At 51.7% G+C, this 25,191-nt stretch overlaps 1 protein-coding gene across 1 annotated transcript in view; it reads right to left on the bottom strand.

Annotated features, from left to right (window-relative positions):
- Positions 1 to 2,881: 2,881 nt before the first annotated feature.
- The window catches only part of LOC140390225 (zinc-binding protein A33-like), a 162,177-nt gene continuing 139,867 nt past the window's right edge, over positions 2,882 to 25,191 (bottom strand). The window contains exon 7 of the mRNA XM_072475196.1: positions 2,882 to 3,592. Within this exon, the coding sequence (XP_072331297.1) occupies positions 3,498 to 3,592 (95 nt within the window). The 3' untranslated portion in view covers positions 2,882 to 3,497. The remainder of the gene's footprint in view (positions 3,593 to 25,191) is intronic.

Raw genomic sequence — 25,191 nt, 5'->3', positions numbered from 1 at the left:
CAAATGCAGATGACTGTGAATTTGACATACCTCAAATTAAATTGGAAAATGAGGATGTTGTAGCCACCTGGGTTAGCCACTTCCCGACTTAAAATGGAGGTCCGCAAAGAATGCAGGGAAATTCAGCCAAGGCAGGAAAAACTAGCAGGTGCAAAGTCTCCTGTGTATTAGAACTTGTAGAAACCCAGACAGCACTGAAACTCACAGCCATCTGCATACTAATGAGTGATCCCCAGGAACAATTGAAACATGTAAGGTGAATAAGGCCAAGCCAGACTCCTCGGCGCCAACAGGAGCCAAGACAAAGAAAGGCCAACGGACACTCAGGGACCGCCCAGCAATCAGGGAACAGCTTCAGTATTGGAGAAATCGATCCAAGTGATCGGAACGTAGTCCAATCACTTGAAACCAGATACGGGGTCCACCCCGAACGGCGCGAAGCCCCTGGGGACTATAAAGTAGAGTCCCCAAGTTCAATTCGTCCTTCTTGGCAGGGTCACTCAGCAGCGCGAAACAACCCTTGACAGTGAACTGCCTAGCTGCCGCAACAACCAAGTAAGTCTCCAGTCAACGCACGTTACGTGATAGGCGCTCCTAGCTACCAGTCCATACCAGCTTTTGAATCCTGCAGACTCAGAATCGAACGAAAGGCCATTTGTTCCCCTGACCTGGTGGGCCAGTTCCGAAGCTAAGTATTGGCCTTTTAGTGATAGAGATAGTCTAGTAAGTAGAGTTTTATGCATGAGTAGTGATTGACTGTGTATACTAAATGTGTTTTGATTTGAATCTTACTAATTGGTGTGTCGAGTTAGTGATCAGTACTTGAACTTGAACCTTGTGGCGGTATCATAAAGATACCTGGCGACTCTAGAGCAAAGGTTATAGAAACAGAGCAAATTAAGTAAAGACACAACGAGCAACGAATTAAGAGCCAACCAAAGTTAGCAACAATGTTCTTAAAAATTGGGATGAATTGTTAAGTTATCTTCCAGAGGAAAAACAAACTGACCTGAAAGTTATTGATATCACATGGGCAAGTTTGTAGAGATAAATTGGGAAGTACTAAAATGGCTATACATGATGTCGATGTGGGCAATGCTGTTCCAATCAAACAACATCCATATAGACTTAATCCTTTAAAATTGGCACAGGTTAACAGAGAGAGTATGCTGAAGAATGGCATAATTGAAGTGGGTTGCAGCCAATGGAGCTCACCCATAGTGATGGTACCTAAACCAGATGGTACCCAACGGTTGTGTGTGGACTATAGAAGCGTGAATGCAGTTATAAGATCGGACTCTTATCCTCTCCCACCATTGAAGAATTGCATGGAGAAAGTGGGACAATCTGCTTTTATTTCCAACTTCCAGACATGGAAAGAACATTTAAAGCATTGTATGGAGTTCTTCGATCGACTTCAGGAGGCGGTTTTGGTGATGAACCTAGCCAAAATTGAATTTGGAGAAGCCCAAATCACTTTCCTTGTGGAGTTTCCAATACCCTCAAGACGAAGGGAAATAATGCGATCTCCCAGCATGAATGAATTTGATCGAACAGTTGTGTACAAGTTTTGTGGTGTGATAACTCCACTGATGGAATTGCTGAAGAAACGTAAAAAATTTCAAGGGACAGCGGACTTCCAACAGGCATTTGACTGCCTGAAAGCTGTGATCACCAATGCTCCTGTATTGGAGAATTGCAAGGGGCTCTGTGGTCAGATTGAACTAAATTATCTGATTCTGAAGAGAAATGCCGAGGAGTAGAGGAATAGATGGATCGTGCAGAGACTTTGTTCAAAGAGACTGTCAATCGAGAAGGATTTTGGTTGGAGGAAGAAGAACAAAGAATAATTGACTATATTATTATACCTGTTTGCATGTGTTGTTTTCTTTAAATGAAAATGTATATTTACTGTGTTGCTGATTTTCTCCTTGGTTCAATTGCTTTGTTTTATTACCTTTGCTCTCGAGTCGCCAGGTATCTTTATACCGCCACGAGGTTCAAGTCCGAGTAATGATCAATAACCAAATACACCGATTAGTAAGATTTAAATCAAAGCACATTTATTATACACAGTAATCGCTACTCATGCACAAATTCTATGTCTAAGCTACTTCTACAACTAACAGGCCTATATTTAACTTTGGACTGGACCTCCAGGTCAGGGGAACAAATGGCCTTTCGTTCGGGTTCTGAGTCTGCGGGATTCAAAGTTGGTACGGATTGGTAACTAGGAGAGCCTATCTCGTAGTGAGCGTTGAATTAAGACTTACTGGTTTCGGTGATCACTGGAGTCACTGCACCGGTCACGGTCAATGTTGGTTCGTGTTGCTGGGTGACCCGGACAGGAAGAAGAGAGGTGAAGAGAGCGATTTGAACTTGGGGCTCAACTCTTATAGTCCCCAGGGGCTTCCCGCCTTTCGGGGTGGACCCTGTACCTTGTCCCAAGTGATTGGACTTTGTCCCAATCGCTTGGTTCGATTTTCTCCAATACTGGAGTGGTTCCCTGATCGATGGGCGGTCTTGAGGTGCTTGTTCACCTCCTTTGTGTTGGCTCCTGCTGGCGCCCAGGAGTCTGGCTTTGCTTTGTGTGTCCAAAATGTTACTTATTGTTCCCGGGGATTGCTCATCAGTATGCAGATGGCTGATACTTTGTTATGCTGATGGTCGCTGGTATCGATGTTGTCTGGTTTTTGCAGAGGTAAATACACAGCATACTTGCAGCGATTGGTTTCTGTCTTGTTGGCTGATTTTCCCATCAGCCTTTGCCATTCGCCATTTTAAATCGGGAGTTGGCCACTTTAGGTGGCTACATACCTTCCTTGTGATCCGAACGCGAAGCGTGAAGGATCACACAACTATGTTGCTTTCCATTCCCTGACCTGGGGGGGGGCACTTCTTTCATGGCCTCTACACTGACCATAACTATGCAAAAAAATTTTAACTGACAATTCTAAGGGGCGCTATGTCAAAACAGGGACATGCATTACAAAACCAAAAAATGGGAACCTCTAACTATTCTTAATACACTACACTCACTTAAACATTTCATCATTCTACCTTCCTCAACTATACAACAAAATCATAGCAGTTTATACACATTTTTCTTGGCTTGGCAGTCAAGCTCAGGATCGTACAATTTGCTCATGAACAGTTCTTTACATTTCTTTATTTACAATAAAACCGCAAATTAATGCTCTTTATTATAGATCCCAGGGGTCGGGGATCCGAAAATAGGGAATCTGATCCTATATACCGGGGTTCGAGCGCGGTAGGCTCTCCTTCTCCATTTCCTTAGACGCATAGTCTGCACGATGCAGCAGAGTATAGCCAATACTAGTCAGGTTTCTATTACATATGACAGAGAGTACCAGGTTATAAACCTGGCACACCAAGATGGTGTGGTGTCGCTGGTGACTGGGCTCTGGGTACTGTGGGGAAGTGAAACATTAACGGCTGGGGGGGCTTGAAGTCATGGGGTTCGCATTCACTCGCAACTAAATGTCCATAAAGATAAGCAATCCGGAGGATGTCCTCATGGTTCTTCTTCTTTTCTTTCCTTCTCTTCTCCGGTCCTGGAGCGTCTGGAGTTCTGTGGAAACCAGCATAGTGTCTGTAACTATCTTGGTTTAACATCTCGTACGATCGTCTGTCTGTCCTTTAGTGCCAATTACTCCCTTTATAATTGGTCACTATGTGTGACTCCCTCATTTTTTTTCAAAAATCGAATTTTAGGACAAGGCACACTTTCAAATACTGAACCAGTGCGAGCCATCTCACAGACTGTGCAATTTACCATCCAAATGTTTCAGGATGTAAATAGCATGTGGTTGGCAACCTAAGGGTTACCTGAAACAAAACAAAACCTTTTGAACAAAAATTTCCAGAATGAGGTGCGTATGGGCCGTGATGGATAAGAGATGGATGGAGTCCTCGGGTAGGACGGCTACCAATGCTGTGTCTCCCCTACCCGAGCGTAGTTGACCAGAGAGGGGGTTCCCAGGCAGGGCGGGTCTCAAGCCGTTTCTCCACTGCCTGAGCAACCTGACAAGAACGGGCAAGAAATGTAGTCATCGTGGTGGGGCTGCCGTAGTGGTTCTTTCCTTGAACCAGAAGAGCAGTTACGAACAGGGGTCTGGGTTTCCGTCGACAGACGAGTTCCACTGAACTGGCATCTGGGACCTTAACAAGTCTCTGCAGACAAACTAGTTCTGCTGAACTAGTGTCTGGCAATAGTGAGTCTCTGTGGGCAAGTCCTCAGAGGTGTCGGACAAAAAGGCGTGGGGCCGTGAAAATTTTTTTTCCTGTCTGACATACAACATTTAACAAAACACTACAAACAACATAAAACATACTGCAGGTTCCATCAGAAAGGACACCACTTCTCCCAAGCGGTTCCTTTTAAAACATCATCTGGACACCTCAGTTCTCGGTTGCGAACAGGGTCGCAAAGGGGTTCTCGGTTTGGGAGTCAGACCCAAGGTCGTCATCTTCTCCCGGGTGCCAAACTCTTGAGTGTATCAGGGCTGAAAGGGCTGCATGGTGTGAGGTGGGGTCGCTCTCGTCATTGCGGATGAGTCGGAACGAGTTATCTCGGTGCCAATAGTGGGTGTCTATCTGTGTGGGGACAGAATCGGGGTCGTCCGTGTAGTTCGGTGGTCGGTGGTGGGGTTTGTTTAGGAAAGTGTTCATGAAGGGATCACTTGGATCATAGTCGGAATCGCTGGGTGTCGGGCCTGTTGCATGGGGATAATAGGGAGGCGTGCTGTGGCTATCGTCTGAGTCACAGTCGCTGTCTCTGCTGCTGCAGTCTGTGGGCGTTCCGGGGTGGAGTGTATATTTCGGGGGTGGAGTCGAGGTCGAGTCCGTGGCTGGGCTGGACATGTTGGGGGATGGTAGGGTTACGTTGGCTGTGGGCGGGGCGTGGTGTGCTGCGTCGAGCATGACATGGTGTGCGTGGTTAGACTGTGTTCCATATGCCTTCAGCTGGTTGATATGGAACCACGCAGTCTTACCGTTGGGATACTTTATTTTATACACGGAAGGGCTTACTTTGTCCGCAATGGAGTACGGACCCGAGTATTTTGGTGACAGGAATGTGCTGGGGTTATATAAGGAGAGCATGACTTGCTGTCCTATACTGTACTCAGTCGCATGCACTGTCTTGTCGAAACAAGCCTTGCTCTGTTTCTTCCTTGTGCCCAATTTTACTGCTGCTGCTAGCTGAGCCGTTTTAACATTTTCAACTAATTACTCTACTGCTTTCTCGTGTGTGAGGGCCGTCACCTCGGGGCTGGTGAAGTCTAAAGCTAACAAAAATTCGGTGCCTTTCATGGGGCGTCCGGTCATGAGAGTGTGTGGGGTGTAACCTGTGGAAGTAGAAATTGTGTTCCGCAAAAACATCAGCGCGAAAGGGAGGACTGAGTCACAAGTGGTGTTGTTTTGCTGGACAATTTTCCTGAGGGTGGATTTTAGGGTCCGATTCATGCGCTCCACGATACTACTCAACTGTGGGTGGTATGCTATGTGGAATTTTTGGGTGATGCCAAATATCGTGAGGACGTTCTGCATGACACATCCCGTAAAATGGGAACCTTGGTCTGATTCAATACTGCCAATGCGTCGGCTTTCACATTTCCAGAGGGGGAGGAACGATGGTGACTACGAACTTTGACTATCCCAAAAGTCCTGTTCTGGGCTCTCTCTAAAATGTGACAGAGCAATGGGGCTGAGGGGAGGGGTTTTCCGTCTGCGGAAACAAATCCTCTTGCTTTCCAGAGGGGCAGAAATTCCGTGAGGCTGTTGCAGACATAGAGGCTATCCGAGTATATGTCTGCTGGGCTGGGGAAGGAATCTGGGTGGTCCACTATATATGCGATGGCCGCAAGCTCTGCTGCCTGCGCGCCTCAGTGGCCTGGCAGTTTTATCGATATTTCCTCGAGGGCGCGTCCCTGCGCGTCCTCGACATAGATACCACAACCTGTTATGCGCTTCTCATCCAATACTGTGGAAGATCCATCCACATAGATCTTTATGAGCTCACACGTGTCTGTGTGCTGGGGGCTCTGGGTTGAACTACCTATCATTCTGGGGGGTGTTTTAGCGATAAAGGGGCCTGTGTTGTGGTGTGGCGAGATAATTTCGCATTCATGGGGGATTCCGGGGTACTGTAAGTTGTCGGCTAAAAAGGTGTGTGTCTTTGTCCTTTTAACAGTGATGTCCCGTCTCTGCAAGAGAAGTGTCCATCTAGCTGCTCTAATCTGGCTTACTGTACCGTCCTTGAGTCATCCATCCAGTAAAAGTTGAGTGGGGGTGTGTTCGGTGAGAATTGTAATGGGGTTCAGTCCGGTAATATATGAAAAATACTGCACTGCCCAAAATACTGCGAGCAGGTGCCTCTCACAGGCTGAAAATCCATGCTCCACAGCATCTAAAATTCTGGAGTCGTAAGCTACGGGCCTTAACTGGTCGTGTCGTTCCTGGAGGAGCACGGCTGAGAGGGTGCGGTCTGTGGTCGCTACCTCTATGGCGTAAGGGGAAAGCGGGTCTGGAACTTGTAGTGTGGGGACTGCTATGAGTGATTGCTTCAACGCATCCACAGCATCCGTATGCTGCAGAAGCCATTCCCAGGGGGCTCCCTTCTTTAGGAGGTCTGAGAGGGGTGTTGCCTTGCTGGCAAAACCGCCAATGTGGTTTCAGCAGTAGCCAACCAGTCCTAAAAATGACTGGAGGGCTGAAACGTTCTGGGGAAGGGGCAATTTAGCAATCGAGTCAATCCTTTTATGCTCGATCTCGCGTTTACCATGTGTGATAATTGTTCCCAAGTATATCACCTTATCTTCCAAAATCTGGGCCTTTTTGGGGTTTACTTTACAACCGATTGTGTGTAAGGGTTCCAGGAGTTCGGACAGAAGCTCAATGTGCTCTTCCTTGGTGTCTGTCTGCAATAGGAGGTCGTCTACGTACTGAACCAGACATTCGGGGCGAGAGTATTTGGCAAAACCATTTGCCAGCTGTCGGTGGAAAATGGAGGGGGAGTTGTGGAAGCCTTGTGGCAGGCATGTCCACGTGTACTGCTGTGCTTTAAAGGTGAAGGCAAATTTGTACTGGCACGCCTTTGCCAATGGAATAGACCAGAATCCATTACTGACATCCAAAACCGTAAAGAATCGGGAATTGAGTCCCTGCTTGAGGATGGCCTCGGGACTTGTTGCTGCTGCGGGGGTGATTTTGTTGAGTTCCCGGTAATCGATGGTCAGTCGCCATGATCCATTGGGCTTTCTCACTGGCCAAATCGGGGCATTATTAGTGGAGGCTACTGATCTAAGTACGCCCTGCTCTAATAAGCTTTCTATTACCTTTGAGATTTCTCCCTCAGCCTCTTGGGGAAATCCATACTGTTTTGGGGGTCTAGGGTCAGGTCCTGTTATTTGTACAGAGCCAGTCATCCGTCCACAGTCGTGCTTGTGGGCCATGAATGCTGCCCTGTTCTTTTGCAGAACTGCCCTAACCTGCTTGTCCGTACTAAGCGTGGTCGGGTTGAACCCAAATTCATCTGCTGCGCTAATTTTGTTCGCTTACTCTCCTATGTTGAGCTTTGCGGGGGCTCCTGCGGATTTTGCCATCTTCCAGACACACTGGTTGACTGGATCAAATGAAAGATTATGGGAATTGATGAAATCGATACCCAGAATGTGTTCTGCTGTGTGGGGCAGGTCAATTAAAACTACGGGGTGCTTGGTGGTGATGGTACCGATTTGAATTGGTACAGGGGCTGTGATGTGTCCCTGCTGTGAGTGGCCTGTAAAGCCGCTGAGGGTGATAGTGGCTGTAGTGGGCCACGTGTCTTTTTGAAACAGGGTGGAGGAATTTATTGTGGTGCGGGACCCTCCTGTGTCCCAGAGAAATTCGATGGGCTGTCCCCGAATTTTTGCTGCAACTACCGGTCATCCAGACCTATCCCAAAGGGTGTCGCAGACCCAACTGGGGGAGCCTGTACACCGTCAGTCCGTTCCGGTCAAGTCCGTCTGATCCAAACGGGCACTAACGCTATGAATGGGCTCTGACTTTTTCTTACTCAGAGTGCCCGTCTGCTGGGCTCTCTGTGGCTTTCTAGGGGCATTGCACTCTTTTGCGAAGTGTCCCAACTGTCCACAGTTGTAACACTCCTGTGACTTGGGTGGGGGGCTGTTCTTTCCCGCATTCACCCATGCGGGGTTCTGGTGTGTTGTAACTGCCTGTATATCTGCGGCGGCCTGCTTTTCCTCTGTATTCTTGACTGCGGGTTTGCTTTGTATAGATTGCACCCAAGTGCGGGACAATCTTTTCACTACCCACTTCTCGTTATGGGCCTCCTCTGCGGGATCATAACTTGCGCAGGCTTTCTGTCCTGTTTCTGTGGCATGGGAGATAAGGGTGCGGGTCCATTTAGCATGTTGTCTGGGGACAAATGGGCACGGTCTAAGTCTCCAAAGACTGCTGCAAAGTGAATCCACAGGCGTCCAGCAAACGCTGTGGGGTGCTCGGATTTCTTTTGCCTACATTTGTTGAGGCTATCTACGGGGTCACCCCGGTTATACCCGATCGCATCGAGGATCACGGTATGCATTTCTGCAAGGGTGCCTCCTCCTACATTCTGTGGGTCGGCAAGGGCTGCTGCTACTGAAGGGTCTAAACTTAAAACGGTGAGCTTTACATGCTCTCGCTCGTCCAGACCGTACATGGTCGCCTGATGCTTGACTGTGGCAAAGGAATGGTGGGGGTCTGAGGTGGGGAGGGATGGTGTGATCTTATCGCACGCGTCCCGTAATTGGGTCACCGTTAAGGGGGTGGAGTATAGAAATTCCGCATCGTCCGATGTGGCTGTGCGGTGGGTGGTGACTGGGTTCATTGGAGCTTGAACTATCTGCTCTGTAGGGGGTTGGGGCGCTTTCCTCTTTTGTGGCTTTCCCTGCGCACATGTTCCCTGAACATATCTCTGCGCTGTCTCGTTCAATTCTTCCCAATCAGGGCTGTCTTCCTGGTCTAATTTTTCTCCAAAGGTTTCCTGGAAGCCTTTCTGAACAGAAAGCAGCGATTGCAGCGCTGCAATCTGCTTCCGGCACTTTGCGTGATCTAGCGTGCTTTGTCTTTGTTCTGTGGTGGCAGCATGGAGTGCTCTTAATGCTGCCTTTAGATCGCTGCACTGTCTCTATAATGCTTCTACCTGCTTTTCTGTTTCTTCACGTACCAAGACTGCACGTTGCGTGTCCTGATAGGCCCTTTCGTATTGAGACTGGAAGCTGCTTAAGTGCGCCAGACAAGACTGGTATACCCTTTTTCCATCCACCACTTCTCCATCTTTTGCTGCCAACTTCCTTCTCAATTCTAAATTCTACTTTTCTACCTCGCTTATATCGACCTTACTCATTCGATGTATGCCCTCAACTTCTTTCCAGAGCGTACTAACGACCTCCTCTGTGCCTCGCAATTGTGCCAAGCAGGACACGATTGCCATCGGCTTGCGAGCTTTCCCTAAGCTCTTTTTGTGGATCTCGCTCAGGTTCTCCCACCAAGTATGTCCTATACTCCCAGGACGATTCCTCGTTGTCACAGAATTCATTCAAAAGGGGACATCCTTTCCCTTTGAGATATTTCCTGATCTCTTCCTCCCAAATGGGACATTGTCCCACTCTACTGCTGCTGGTCGCTGTGACCGCAAATTCCTCTGGGTTCACTAGGCGTTGCATTGCCTGCATTGCCAACTTTCCTATCCGAATGCTGCTCTTCAAATTTGGGGCAGGGGTATTAAGGCGGTGCTGTAAATACGGGTACGGCTTTCGCTACTTTCCGAAATACAAACTTCCGACAGTTTTGTCGCAACAAAAAAACTATCAGTTTTATCTTATCGCCCTGTTAGTTACGCATGCATACACACACTTCCAAATTTATGAGTATTGATCAGAACTGCTTGAACACTTGTGGTTTTCTGTTTCCAATTGGATCTCTAATTCAAATTCTTGGGTTCTCCCGGAGTGGTTTTCCACTTCTAGATCGGGTCCCACCAGAGTCGCCAAATAATGTTGCTGATTTTCTCCTTGGTTCAATTGCTCTGTTTTATTACCTTTGCTCTCGAGTCGCCAGGCATCTTTAGGATACCGCCACGAGGTTCAAGTCCGAGTAATGATCAATACCCAATACACCAATTAGTAAGATTTAAATCAAAGCACATTTATTATACACAGTAATCGCTACTCATGCACAAATTCTACGTCTAAGCTACTTCTACAACTAACAGGCCTATATTTAACTTTGGACTGGCCCACCAGGTCAGGGGAACAAATGGCCTTTCGTTCGGGTTCTGAGTCTGCGGGATTCGAAGTTGGTAGGGATTGGTAGCTAGGAGCGCCTTTCTCATAGTGAGCGTTGAATTAAGACTTACTGGTTTTGGTGATCACTGGAGTCACTGCACCGGTCACGGTCAATGTTGGTTCGTGTTGCTGGGTGACCCGGGCAGGAAGAAGAGAGGTGAAGAGAGTGATTTGAACTTGGGGCTCAACTCTTATAGTGATTGGACTTTGTCCCAATCGCTTGGTTCGATTTTCTCCAATACTGGAGCGGTTCCCTGATCGATGGGCGGTCTTGAGGTGCTCGTTCACCTCCTTTGTGTTGGCTCCTGCTGGCGCCGAGGAGTCTGGCTTTGCTTTGTGTGTCCAAAATGTTACTTATTGTTCCCGGGGATTGCTCATGAGTATGCAGATGGCTGTTACTTTGTTATGCTGATGGTCGCTGGTATCAATGTTGTCTGATTTTTGCAGACGTAAATACACAGCAAACCTGCAGCTGCTGGTTTCTGTCTTGTTGACTGATTTTCCCATCAGCCTTCGCCGTTCGCCATTTTAAATCGGGAGTTGGCCACTTTAGGTGGCTACAACTGTGTTCATTTCTTAGTGGATGGTGCAAAAGTGAAAAATGAAACCATCTTGAAGTTGATGGGTTTTATTGGGGGGGCGTGGGGGGGAAGGTGTCATGTGAGAGTACCTTTAAGACCTGGATGTTTAAGCAGTGTACCTTTAAGTAAACAGTGATGTCAAAGAGTGTGTGGAGCTGGGCTTTAGATCAGCCATTTTGCAGTTTTAAGTTTCAGTTTTGAAAAGAGCGTTTGTGTGTCTGGGTGTATCCAGAGAGCTGTAGTTTGGAAAAGCAGCTTTTGTGTGTCTGTGTGTTTCCAGAGAGCTGCAGTTTTGCAGTTTGAAAAGAGCTTTGGGATTGTCTGTGTTTGCAGTGAGCTGGATCTCTGCCATGAAAGACTATCTCTGGATCATTTGGGTGATTTAAACTCATAATTGTAAAGCCTTTAACCTGATGTAATTTTGGTTTAAAGTCTCTTGGAAATTTGAAGGAACATTTTAAGGAAGTATTTACTGTTGCAATATTTTCTGAGTTATCTTTGAAGTAAGGGGTGTTAAGAGATCCAATGTTTATTTAAGATGTTCAGTTGAGTTCATGGAATAAAGATTGTTTTGTGTTTAAAAACCCACGTGTCCATAATTGTAATCCCACACCTTGGGAAAAAGCCGTGTGCAAGGAAAAGCAACAAATCCATTAAAGGGAGAGGTTGGTTGAACTCCATGATACATTTTGGGGTTGTGAAAACAGCTCACCCATAACACCATTGAAACCACCCCATGCCACCGGGAAACCTGCGGGCAGGGATATGCTGCCTGACGGAAACATGACTTGCAATGACAGGAGAATTCCAGTCTTTGGAATCATACAGTGCAGAAGGAGGTCATTTAGCCCATTGAGTCAGCACCGACCCTCCGAAAGAGTACACTAACTTGGGCCCAATCCCTTGCCCAACCCTCATAAGCCACCTAACCATTGGACATTAAGGGACAATTCAGCATAGCCAATCCGCCTAACGTACATTGTTGGAGGAATCCAGAGAACTCGGAGGAAACCCACGCAGACTCAGGGAGAACGTACAAACTCCACACAGTCACCCAAGGCCGGAATTGAACCCGGGTCCCTGCCGCTGTAAGACAGCAGTGCTAACCACAGTGCCACCGGTCCACCCCTTCCCTGCATCTACCCTGTCTAATCCTCTGCTTGCACTTTCCTGGTAACCTGGGTTGTAATTAGGTTAATGCAGATCTCAAGGTTTAAAGTTCAGCAATGCATTTTAAAAATGCAACATTTTAACTTTAGTTTGCATCGGCATTAATACTGCCCTGATACATGGCCTCTGGCTGTTTGCTCCCCCGTGACATGAGACAACAAACTGCACCGTGCTCCAAGTATAGTGGTGCAACGGTGCCTGGTTTGACAACCGAGAGTAAAGGCGGTTTCAGAGGCAGGTCATACTGGGGTCACTGTGGATTGTGCTACAGCAGTTTCCTTGTGTAGCGGATGCTAGCAAAACCTGTGAAACTTTCAAGTCACCCCACTTAATTTTCTGTCAGCTTGGTGACAGGCTGTTTGGCCTTTCCAAAACCCCACACCGAGCAAGTGTCTGTGACATAATTTCTTTTAGATCGTACCTGCTGCATCTTTTTATTGTGCTGTGTCATTGAGTAAACCTCTGAGTGGCTGTGAATGCAATACGTTGAGTATCAGGTAGATTACTCCCCATCCTCCCAAATGGTCACCAAACAGCAATTCAGCCTATTGCAGCCTGCCCAGTGCGTGCAGACAGGCGATAGGTGGAGAATTGAAGTCGTGATAATCCAGAAAACGAATGGTCCAATTTTAGCTTTTTAAAAATTCATTCATGGAATGTGACCAACATTGGTTGGGGCAGAATTTATTGCCCACTCCTAATTGCCTTTGAACTGAGGCCACTTCGGAGAGCAGTTAAGAGTCAAACATTGCTATGGATCTGGTTCTCTGCTTACGGGATGGCTGTTAACTTTAACTACAATCGGGGTGGCAAGGTACCACACTGGTTAGCACTGTTGCTTCACAGCGCCAGGGACACGGGTTTGATTCCTGGCTTGGGTCACTGTGCGGAGTCTGCACGTTCTCTCCGTGTCTGCGTGGGTTTCCTCCGGGGGCTCCGATTTCCTCCCACAAGCCCCGAAAGACGTGCTGTTAGGTGTACTGGACATTCTGAATTCTCCCTCAGTGTACCTGAACACTGCAGTGTGGTGACTAGGGGATTTTCACAGTAACTTCATTGCAGTGTTCATGCAAGCCTACTTATGACACTAATAAAGATTATTTTAAAAAACACTTTTAAAAAATCAACTTTTAAATCCAGATATTTACTGAATTCAAATTTCAACACCTGCCCTGGTGGGCTATGAACCTGAGTCCCCAGAATGTTAGCACAGGAACTAGGAATCCAGTGAAGACATCACTACCACCACCAGCCCTTCGTTAGTGCTGAGTTACTTGGGCTTATAGCAGAAGGTGAAGTCAGGGTGAACCAGCTTGGACTTTTAAAAGGCTCGGCCATATGGGACTAAACATTCTTCTAGTGGAAATATAGGGCGGGATTCTCCGTTTCTGAGACTAAGGAATGGATTCCCCGATTTCCAGGCTATGTCCGGAGGATACGTGTGTCTTATGTGGGAAAAATTGCCGCGGCCCAGCAGCGATCCTCCGACCGGTGAGGGACTAGCAGCCACACCACGTAAAATGCATTGCCTTCCCGCTATAAACAAGTGGAAAATTGCCGGCTCCATTGGCCGTGCATGCGCACGGCGATGATCTGCAGCAGTCGTGCCGCATACCATGGTGGCGGCCGTGGGTGGACCCGACCTGCCAGATAATGCCCCCTGGGCACCCGTCCGCCACCCCCTCGCCACCCCTGGGCCACCCGCCACCAGTCCCCCCAGCTCTCGCTGAAGCCCCCCCCCCCCCCCCTTGGCCAGCAGCACGGCTCCCGCCCGACTGTGGTGGCGCTGGCCACAGTCTACAGCCGCTACGCTGGGCTCCGACCGCTGAGACCACATGTACCACGCGTGGTCGGGAACTCAGCCCATCAGGGGCGGAGCCTTGGGGGAAGGCCTTCAGGTGACGACGAGGTGGATGCAGGGGAGGGAAAGATGGGCAGGACGTGGAGTTCAGACAGGCACGGGAGGCTGCACAAGTGTGCGTCAAGGCCAGCGCTCTGATCGCCTCCAGGTTTAGCAACTTGGGGGGTGGGGGCGGGGGACTGTCCAGGGGTACGGACACTGCATCCCACCCCTATGCACCTCCCAACCCCCAGCCACCCCTACACCTGCAAACTCCTCCATGATGCATACCTGCCGCACTATGGGGTGGGAGCCCTCGGTTGTCAGTAACAGCGGTTCTGGTCCATGGACAGGAGGATAATGACAACCCGCTCTGCGATGAGCTCAGGTGCTCCACATTGTTTGGCAACATCTGACTCCTGCCCCCGGTAGCACTTTCCACTGTCCACCTGTGTGATGCCTGTATGCGAAGAGCCAATCCATCACACGGTGCCATCAGATCCCTAGGGTGGCAGTGATGGGGATGGCCAGAAAGGGGAGGGGGAGCCCAGGCCACCCACAATGTCCACCTATTCCCCACCCCATCTCAAGCCAGCCCAGGCTAGCCCACCCCTCACACACACCTGACAGAGCACCGAGACAGGTTGTAACAGTGTGATAACGTATATATAGACTTGTGCCCGAGCCTTTATAACTAAACAGTGCCCAGCACCCATGCCATCTTACCTAGTGTCTAACTTTATGGCGTTATGGGCAATAATGCTACGTCTAGGTGGTTCATTTGACATTACAGCAGGAGTGCAGGCTGCCTGCTGTGATTCCCACCCTGCGACCTGGGTCCCCATTGACATGCGTCTTCTGGGGCAACCGGGCCTGAATGGGCCCAGACGCTGCTCAGGTGTCCCAGGTGGCGTGGTACTGCCCGCTGACCACCAGATGCGCCAGGGACATGAAGGGAGGAGCCTGAGGTGCTATGGTGTTCCGGCACTTCCCCTACGGGAGTCACCAGCACAAGCCCCATCACTTCCTCCTCCCTCAGGCTGCCCGATGGCCCCTGGGCTACTCCATGGGATGGGGGTGTGAGCAGAGTTAACCCTTGAGTTTCCCTCGCCACCTGGCGCTGCCAGTCCTGGATGCCCCCTCTGGTCTCGACCAGGGTCTGCATGCTCCTGGCCATGGACCACAGGAAATGGACCATTTTTGTCTGGGACTGCGCCACATCACCCATTGACTGTGTCACCACCTTCTGGGTATGTGTCACATCAGCCAGTAACTGCACCATCTCCTTCTAGGACTCAGCCACCTTCCTCCGCACCATTTTGGCCAGCACCTGGGCAATGCCGCTGATATTCCCAGCCATGGCCTTCAGTGACTGGGCCACACACAGGAGCAATGCTGCAATTTCCAGGTGGCTCTGGCACATGGCTGCCTGTGAGGCGGCAACTCTGTCCTGAGCCTCAGCCAGCGTCTGCACAGAATGCCCCAGGCCTTGGACATGCTGATGCACAGCCAAAAGTGTCACCGCAATGCCTACACCACAGATGCCACCCCTGCAGTGTTGGCCTGAATTGTACGTGTGGTCGGCACCGCCTCCTGCTGCCGCACGCGGTTGGGACTCTTCCAACTGCACCTGCAGGTGCTGGATGCTCAACAACACACACTCATGTAGTCCCTGACTCTGCAACCTATTCTTCATGACCGATAGGACTGTCCGTTCCAGACGCTCAGGTGGAGGGCTGGCCTCTCGGGTGGAGGGCTGGCCTCGCGGGTGGAGGGCTGGCCTCTCGGCTGGAGGGCTGGCCTCTCAGGTGGAGCGCTGGCGTCTCAGGTGGAGCGCTGGCGTCTCAGGTGGAGCGCTGGCATCTCAGGTGGAGCGCTAGCATCTCATGTGGAGCGCTGGCATCTCAGGTGGAGCTCTGGCATCTCAGGTGGAGCACTGGCATCTCAGGTGGAGCGCTGGCATCTCCGGAGGAGCGCTGGCATCTCAGGTGGAGTGCTGGCATCTCAGGTAGAGTGCTGGCATCTCAGGTGGAGAGCTGGCATCTCCGGAGGAGCGCTGGCATCTCAGGTGGAGCGCTGGCATCTCAGGTGGAGCGCTGGCATCTCAGGTGGAGTGCTGGCGTCTCAGGTGGAGCACTGGCATCTCAGGTGGAGCGCTGGTATGTCAGGTGGAGCGCTGGCATCTCAGGTGGAGCGCTGGCATCTCAGGTGGAGCGCTGGCGTCTCATGTGGAGCACTGGCATCTCAGGTGGAGCGCTGGCATCTCAGGTGGAGCGCTGGCATCTCAGGTGGAGCGCTGGCATCTCAGGTGGAGCGCTGGCGTCTCATGTGGAGCGCTGGCATCTCAGGTGGAGCGCTGGCGTCTCAGATGGAGCGCTGGCGTCTCAGGTGGAGCGCTGGCGTCTCATGTGGAGCACTGGCATCTCAGGTGGAGCGCTGGCATCTCAGGTGGAGCACTGGCATCTCATGTGGAGCGCTGGCATCTCAGGTGGAGCGCTGGCATCTCAGGTGGAGCGCTGGCGTCTCATGTGGAGTGCTGGCATCTCAGGTGGAGCGCTGGCATCTCAGGTGGAGGGCAGGCATCTGAGGTGGAGGGCTGGCGTCTCAGGTGGAGCGCTGGCGTCTCAGGTGGAGCGCTGGCGTCTCAGGTGGAGGGCAGGCATCTCAGGTGGAGGGCTGGCGTCTCAGGTGGAGGGCTGGCATCTCAGGTGGAGGGCTGGCATCTCAGGTGGAGCGCTGGCGTCTCAGGTGGAGCGCTGGCGTCTCAGGTGGAGCGCTGGCATCTCATGTGGAGCGCTGGCATCTCAGGTGGAGCGCTGGCATCTCAGGTGGAGCGCTGGCGTCTCATGTGGAGTGCTGGCATCTCAGGTGGAGCGCTGGCATCTCAGGTGGAGGGCAGGCATCTGAGGTGGAGGGCTGGCGTCTCAGGTGGAGCGCTGGCGTCTCAGGTGGAGCGCTGGCGTCTCAGGTGGAGGGCAGGCATCTGAGGTGGAGGGCTGGCGTCTCAGGTGGAGGGCTGGTGTCTCTGGTGGAGCGCTGGCGTCTCAGGTGGAAGGCTGGCGTCTCAGATGGAGGGCTGGTGTCTCTGGTGGAGCGCTGGCATCTCAGGTGGAGGGCTGGTGTCTCTGGTGGAGTGCAGGTGTTTGAGGTGGAGGGCTGGCATCTCAGGTGGAGCGCTAGCATCTCATGTGGAGCGCTGGCATCTCAGGTGGAGCTCTGGCATCTCAGGTGGAGCGCTGGCATCTCAGGTGGAGCGCTGGCATCTCCGGAGGAGCGCTGGCATCTCAGGTGGAGCGCTGGCATCTCAGGTAGAGTGCTGGCATCTCAGGTGGAGAGCTGGCATCTCCGGAGGAGCGCTGGCATCTCAGGTGGAGCGCTGGCGTCTCAGGTGGAGCGCTGGCATCTCAGGTGGAGTGCTGGCGTCTCATGTGGAGCACTGGCATCTCAGGTGGAGCGCTGGTATGTCAGGTGGAGCGCTGGCATCTCAGGTGGAGCGCTGGCATCTCAGGTGGAGCGCTGGCGTCTCATGTGGAGCACTGGCATCTCAGGTGGAGCGCTGGCATCTCAGGTGGAGCGCTGGCATCTCAGGTGGAGCGCTGGCATCTCAGGTGGAGCGCTGGCGTCTCATGTGGAGCGCTGGCATCTCAGGTGGAGCGCTGGCGTCTCAGGTGGAGCGCTGGCATCTCATGTGGAGCGCTGGCATCTCAGGTGGAGCGCTGGCATCTCAGGTGGAGCGCTGGCGTCTCATGTGGAGTGCTGGCATCTCAGGTGGAGCGCTGGCATCTCAGGTGGAGGGCAGGCATCTGAGGTGGAGGGCTGGCGTCTCAGGTGGAGCGCTGGCGTCTCAGGTGGAGTGCTGGCGTCTCAGGTGGAGGGCAGGCATCTGAGGTGGAGGGCTGGCATCTCAGGTGGAGGGCTGGTGTCTCTGGTGGAGCGCTGGCGTCTCAGGTGGAAGGCTGGCGTCTCAGGTGGAGGGCTGGTGTCTCTGGTGGAGCGCTGGCATCTCAGGTGGAGGGCTGGTGTCTCTGGTGGAGTGCAGGTGTTTGAGGTGGAGGGCTGGCATCTCAGGTGGAGGGCTGGCGTCTCAGGTGGAGGGCTGGCATCTCAGGTGGAGGGCTGGCGTCTCAGGTGGCGGGCTGGCGTCCAAGCTGCTCTCAGCCACGCTGCATGGCTCATGGGGGTGCTCCGGCTGTGACAGTGGGAGCGGGGACACCAGATGGGCCAGCCCTATCTCCAGTGGGTCCTGTAAGACTCAAGACAAGACATGTGGTTAGACCGTGGGCCGGGGGTGGGGGGAGCATGGGAATGAGAGTGAGGATGGGTTGAGGATGAGGATAGGGGTGGTGTAGGGTTGAGGGTTGAGTGGGGGTGGGGTGAGGGTGGCGGGAGGGTGGTGTTGGGGAGGGGTTGAGACACCTGTCACGGGGAACCGCATCTCACCCCTGGCAACCTCCCTTTCCTCCGCGCCGACAATACGTCAGGGGCCCTCTGTTCGGTCATGGTGATGGACCGCAGATGCAGCGGTCCCCATCCAATCTTCTCCTGTCCTGACGGTTGTGGACTGCCTTCTCCTAGGTGGGGCCAAACAGAAAACAACAGTGTTAGGCAGTCCGACGCATGCTGCTAGTGTGTCGGCAGCTGGTGGCCTCACTGGCCAGGGCACCCGGCCATGGCCGCTTGTATGGGTGCCAGCAACTAGTGCAGAGTGGGGGTTCGGCCGCCCTCAGGTTGGGGTGGGGGTAGGGTTAAGAGTGTGTGGGACGAAGGTTGATGCCTTGGGCACAGTGTTGCTGACTCACCCTGGCCGCCCTGAGGAGGTTGTGCAGTTTATAGTGGCACTTCTGTCCGGTCCAGATGGTGTTCTTGGTGGTGCTGACCACCTCTGCCGCCTCTGCCCAGGTATGGCAAATGGCCAAGGTACAATGTCATCCACCTAGCCTCCGCAACATCCAGGAGAGTCTCCAGCTCGGCATCCGTGAACCTTGGGCCGCACGCGTTGCTGTCATCTTGTTGGCTGGAATGGTGTGTGTGGGGAGTGAAGTGTATATGTGCAGATGCTGCATGTCAGCCTCCTGAGTGTCAATCGCAAAACCTGCGACTTGTGCACCGTTTTTCATTGGAATCGATTGTGTTCCTCGTGGCTCCAGTGTTCGCCACTTGACAGCAGCAGAATCGGTCCAGGTGCGGCACCAGTTTTGCTGTTGTGGAAGTCCAGCAATTCTGCTCCGGCATCAACACTTAGGCCGTTCAAGTGATGCGAGGCCAATGAATAGCAGGAGAGACCAAAAACGAGGACCGCGCCGCCAGGCACCAAACAGGCGCCATAGCGTGGCGAGAAAGCAATTAGCGCCACTTAATTCCACACAATTATTTTCTTTTTTCTTTACATTTAGAGTACCCAATCATGTTTTCCAATTAAGGGGCAATTTAGCGTGGAGAATCCACCTAATCTGCACATCTTTAGGTTGTTGGGGCGAAACCCACGCAAACACGACGGGAATAGGCAAACCCTACACGGACAGTGACCCAGAGCCAGGATCGAAGCTGGGACCTCGGCGCCGTGAGGCAACAATGCTAACCACTGTGCCACCGTGCTGCCCTAATTCCACACAATTATCAGGAGCCACCCCATATCCAACGGCCTCCTGTCATTCAGCGGCCTCTCCAGCAAGTGGTCACGCTGGCGCCGATTAGTACTCCTTTTGAAAAAAGTGAACCTGGCGGAAGGGCTTCTGTGGGAGTCGAGGGGGTGAGCAACCAACTTTGCCTTGCGGCTGAAGGCTATTGCTAATGGGGAATTGGCAATCATGGTTAAGTGAGCACTTCACACATCCCAAATGGATCCCTGTGGGTGGGCCATGTAGCATGTGGGAGACATTGCCTAGCATCCCAAACACACCTTTATGCCTGGACAACCTGCCTGAACACTGCAGGTAGCAACACCACACATGCAACAGCCAACATCCGAATAGCCAGGGGATGAGACACAGCTCCGGGGACGTCCACTGCTGGAAGGTGGGTGGGTACCATGGGGAAGGGGAGTTGCCTGGAGAGATGGGCCAAGGGGTCGGAGATCACCCCGCATTGCGAAAGAAAGTGACAGAGGCTTCATAATGGGTGCTATTGTGTAATACGTCCCCTCTCTCACAATGGTGCCACCCCCCCCCCCCCCCCCCTCCCCCCACCCTGCCTCCCCTCATCCGGTGCCTTCAGTGATCCTCAATGTGCTTGGCCTTCCTAGCTCTACCACTACATCTAGGTGTCTCCCCAGGATGTACATCAGAGGTGGAGACAGCCAGTTGCTTACCTCATCCTGTGGCCTTTAATGTCCCTGGCGGGTGTCCTCTGTGGGCTCTGGGGCCGGAGAGCCCCGGCTCACTTGTCGGCAGCTCATACACAGCCGTGCCACCCTGTCCTGTGTGCTGACTTTGAGAATCAGTCTCATCAGAGGGGTGGAACTCGGAGAGGTTGGTGGCCACAGTCGCCACTCCATGGGATGGGTCCGGGTTGGCATTCAGTGCCTACTTCTCCCGCTCAGTGCCGATAGGTCCCTGGGGTTCTCCTTAGGATGGAGGGACAGCTGGTTTGAGCCCTGGCCGCCCCTGCATCATCTGGCTCTGCCAGCCCTGCCGGTTCCCCATGGTCCGCACCATTGTGTCAACGCCCTTGGCGATGCTCGTCAGTGAGTGTACCATGCTCTGCAGTGCCTCGGCAATGCCCATCTGCGACTGGGACAAGATCCGCATTGCCTCAGCCATTCCCATCTGAGACCGGGACAGGTCCCGCAGAACCTCATCAAAGCAGCCTGGGACTGGATGACATCTCCCTAGCGAGGCAGACATTCTATTGAGACCTTCAGCCATCGCCATCACCGATTGCACAATGCCTTGGGCACCTTCACAAATGGTGCCAATGTCATTCACCAGGCTCTCCACTGCGGTCGTCACCCGAGCAGTGTTGGCCTCGGTGCCACGCATTGCCTGTGACACCTCCTGTGTCCGTAGCCTCTGGGATTCCTCCAAGTGGCTATGGATCTGCTGGAGTGACACTGACATCTCCCTCTGAATGTCCTGGCTGCTCCCTATCGTCACCATCAGCTCGAGGTAATCCTGTTCCAGAGGCTCAGCATCTGACTGGGACCCAGCTGAGTCCAGGGATCCAGCAGACGTCTGACTGGGCTGTCGTGCCTGGGGGTTCCTGCCTCCACCTGATGTACATCATCAGTGGTATGATGCTCACCAGATTGTGTCCCAGAAGCCTGTCTACTAATGTTTCTCACGAGGTGTGTGTATCTGCGCTGGTAGAGGGTGGGGATGACAGCTGAGCCGTGACTATAATGGTGGCATCCTCGGAGCTCTCCTCTGAGGTGGTCTCCTGGGAGGCTGGAGAGGGGGCTGCCCAGGATAGGCCGACACCGTCGGCGGGAGGACCTGCAGGAGAATGTGGTCAGTGGGAGGGATGGGTCAGTCAGTGAGGCAATAACAACTCACGTTTGACATGTCCTCTGGGTGGAGCCCGGTGGTCTCTCACCTCTGCGGCGTCAGCCAACCTCCGCGTTGGTGACTGCCCCGTCCTCGGCCACACCAGTCACCTCCAGGGCACGTTCTTCGAAGGTGGCGATGAGTCTGGCACCCCTCTGCCAGTCTGGGAACTCTCCCAACGATTATGGGACAGCTTTTCCTGAGGATACACCGAGGGGCAATTGTCAGCCACACACGTGGTTCACAGTGGTGGGAGGCGGGATGTGATTGGAGGGTTGAGAGGTTTGAAGATGGAGGGGGGTGGAAGGAAGGTTGGGACTCGCATGGGGAGTTGGGGGGTGGATGCTCCCTTGGGGGAGGTTTGTGTCTATCCACTCGCACTTCCCGGTGTAGGTCGTTGACCTTTTTTCGGCACTGGAGGCCAGTCTTCCTGGTCACCCTCCTCAAGCTCTCAGCTGCCGCCAAATCATCCCAGGCAGCACTGGTTGCCCTATGGCCCATCCTCCAGGACCTTCGGAGGAACAGGACATCCCTCCTGGCCTCCATTGCGCCTAGAAGCCTCCTCAGGGTAGCGTTCCCGAATCTTGGTGCTGGTCTCCTCGGCGCCATTGTTGCGAGCTGTCTGGGGTTGGCTGAGCAAGTGCTGTCTAAGTGCTGCTCAACCTTATCAGTGGGGCACTGGTGAGCGAGATGCCGGCAAATCATCTGGCGAGCCTTCATTTGTCGTGAGAAGCCCGTGAGGCCTGGTTAAGTGGACCAATTAACTTTGAATAGCGTTCCCGGCCTCGCTGGGCCAAGTGCCGGGTATCTCGTGGCAATTCCTGCTTGTTACAACACTTTGCATTCGCGCTCGGTGTGTCTGTAATACCTCAGATACCTTCGATCAGTTTACTTATTCAAAGGTTTATTTAGGGTGCCTTTAATATCGAAGAGAATAAACCACAAACACAGTTCAAATTCAGTAAGACTTATTTAACACAATTAGCCTTATGTTACCCACAAATTGCTAGAGGTACCCAAGATCAGTGTATACTACCCGCAAAGATGGCTTGCTAGGGCTATGGGTCGGATTGCTGGCATTCCCCCGGTCCGCTTCACGATGGTGGTTCTCTCTGGAAGTCCCTTCCTTCCTTCCTTCCTTCTAGTCTGGTCTGGTCTAGTCTGGTCTTCACTTCTCAGGTCCGGTCAAGGTCACCTCGCACGCCGAGTCTTCGCTTCTTAGGGATCTGGAGTGCCTGTTTACATCCCCCTCTGGCTTTACGCCGTTTTCCCACTTCCAGTGGCCTTTTGCCATTGGGGTATCGAAGGGGCTTTTAATGTGCAATGATCCGATTGATGCACCATTGAAAGATAACCTGAGCCCACCCCAGATGTCCATGTCCGTGATCGTGTTTGCGTGTACACCTTGTCAAATAAGGTAATGGTGGGATTCTAGGCGCCCGAGAATCTAACCTGGCCTGGGCTTGTAATCGGATCGATTATCTCTTGATGGCTGATTGACGGGGCAGGTTCAGACATGTCTTGGCAGTCTGTCTGACCGCTAGTGTATTCAAACTTGGCCAGTCTGATTTCCCATGAGGCTGTGCTGCAATGCCTGTGGATTGTTTTAAAGTGTCCAATTAAAATGGCCAATTTCAATCGGGCCTAAACACTAGGCCCTGGTAGATCACCACATTCCCTTAGTCTCAGAAATGGAGAATCCATCCCATGTTCTTTAAACCATGCAAGGTGCGGTAACACCAGGTATTGCGGTACCTGAGAGGTGGATGACCATTGGCTAGACCCAGGAGTCTACCATAGGCTGATGTACATAGCTCCGCCCTGAGAGGCGGAGTATAAGAACCGATGCCGTCCCAGCAGCCTTCACTTTCTGTATCGAAGCTGCTGGGGAACAGTTCTAGCAGATTAAAGCCTATTATTTATGACTCACCTTGTCTCGAGAGTAATTGATTGCGCATCACAAGGTTAAATCAGTGCACAGATATTTGTGTGTCAATACGAGAAATGCGCACATTGGAAATATTGTGCGCTGTTTAAATGATTTGACCATTTCCCTGTGTTGGCTTTGTATGGGGTCTGTATCTACGTTGGCCTGCACCTGCCCAGGAGGGTATTTGAAATAAGCATGCTTCTCAGCATGAATGTGGCTTTACTTAGAATGTGGAAGGATTTCACTGCTTACTTTGAGAACTTATAAAATGGGTCAAATGGGGGTCCTGGGCTTCCACATGCCAGCAGGTAGACCAGCACAACAATAATACTGGAGGCATCCTCATCATTGAGCTACCTGCAAGTTCACAGTAGCACAGTGGTTAGCACTAGCTGCTTCACAGCGCCAGGGACCTAGGTTCTATTCCCGGCTCTACCTGTGACTGCGTGGGTTTCCTCAGGGTGCTCCGGTTTCCTCCCACAAGTCCCGAAAGACGCGCTTGTTAGGTGAATTGCTCATTCTGAATTCTCCCTCAGTAACCCGAGCAGGAGCTGCAGTGTGGGGACTAGGATGTTTTCACAATAAATTCATTGCAGTGTTAATGTAAGCCTACTTGTGACACTAATAAAGATTATTATCTAGGCCTCCCAATACTTCGGCCGAAACAGAAGTTCTGCAACCTCAAAATTCACCAGGTGAATGTGCCCTTTACATGGGGTTTTAATTATGCAAATTGGCTGTCTGTTGTGTTATGGGCCAGGGTTTAGAGAACCCCAAAGTGTATCATGTTCACCTGACCCACAACTTTTAATAGATTGTGGTTATGGGGAGCACAAGGGCCTACCTTACAGGTGTGATGCCACAGAGATTTACAGTACTTTTAAATTAAAACAATGTTTATTTATGAAACCAGTTAATACTTTATAAACCCACAGTAAACATCTTAACAACCATCAACACCAATAAATCCCCCAAAGAATACAGTATAAGTATCTCTTATCTTTCCTTGCAACATCCATAAGACAAAAAGAACCCTTTTTACAGATACCACTTTAAAATCACTAAATCAACATTCTTTAGCTTGCAGAGATTCATACACATCTTGCTGTGACTGCAGCTTCTCCAAATCCAAAGCAAAACTTAACACACCCTGTCGCAGACAGCCTAAAGCGAAAGTAAAAGCAGCCAGACAGCCCAGTTCCACCCACACTCTGACATCACTGACAAACACCCATTTCTCATCCATTACAGCTATTTTATCAATCCCCATTTCTTAAAGGTACTGTCACATGACAGTCACTATGGTAAATGAAGAGGTTCGTGTTTTCTCTCAGAGGGCCATTGGTCATGGAAATCTCTTCCGCCGAGAGCAATGGAGACAGTCACTGAACATTTTAAGGCTGAGTTGAATAGATTGTAGATTGACAAGGGAGTCAAAGGGTAGACGGGAAGGTAGAGCTGAGGCCACAGTCAGATCAGCCATGATCTTATCATAGAATTTACAGTGCAGAAGTAGGCCATTCGGCCCATCGAGTCTGCACCGGCTCTTGGAAAGAGCACCCTACCCAAGGTCATCACCTCCACCCTATCCCCATAACCCAGTAACCCCACTCAACACTAAGGGCAATTTTGGACACTAAGGGCAATTTAGCATGGCCAATCCACCTAACCTGCACATCTTTGGACTGAGGGAGGAAACCGGTGCACCCGGAGGAAACCCACGCATACGCGGGGAGGATATGCAGTTCCGAACAGACAGTGACCCAAGACCGAATCGAACCTGGGACCCTGGAGCTGTGAAGCAATTGTGCTATCCACAATGCTACCGTGCTGCCAAATG

The sequence above is a fragment of the Scyliorhinus torazame genome, chromosome 14, assembly GCF_047496885.1.
Source record: "Scyliorhinus torazame isolate Kashiwa2021f chromosome 14, sScyTor2.1, whole genome shotgun sequence".
Taxonomy (NCBI): domain Eukaryota; kingdom Metazoa; phylum Chordata; class Chondrichthyes; order Carcharhiniformes; family Scyliorhinidae; genus Scyliorhinus; species Scyliorhinus torazame.
The sequence above is the reverse complement of the archived record's forward strand: the minus strand, read 5'-3'. Positions and strand labels throughout refer to the sequence as shown.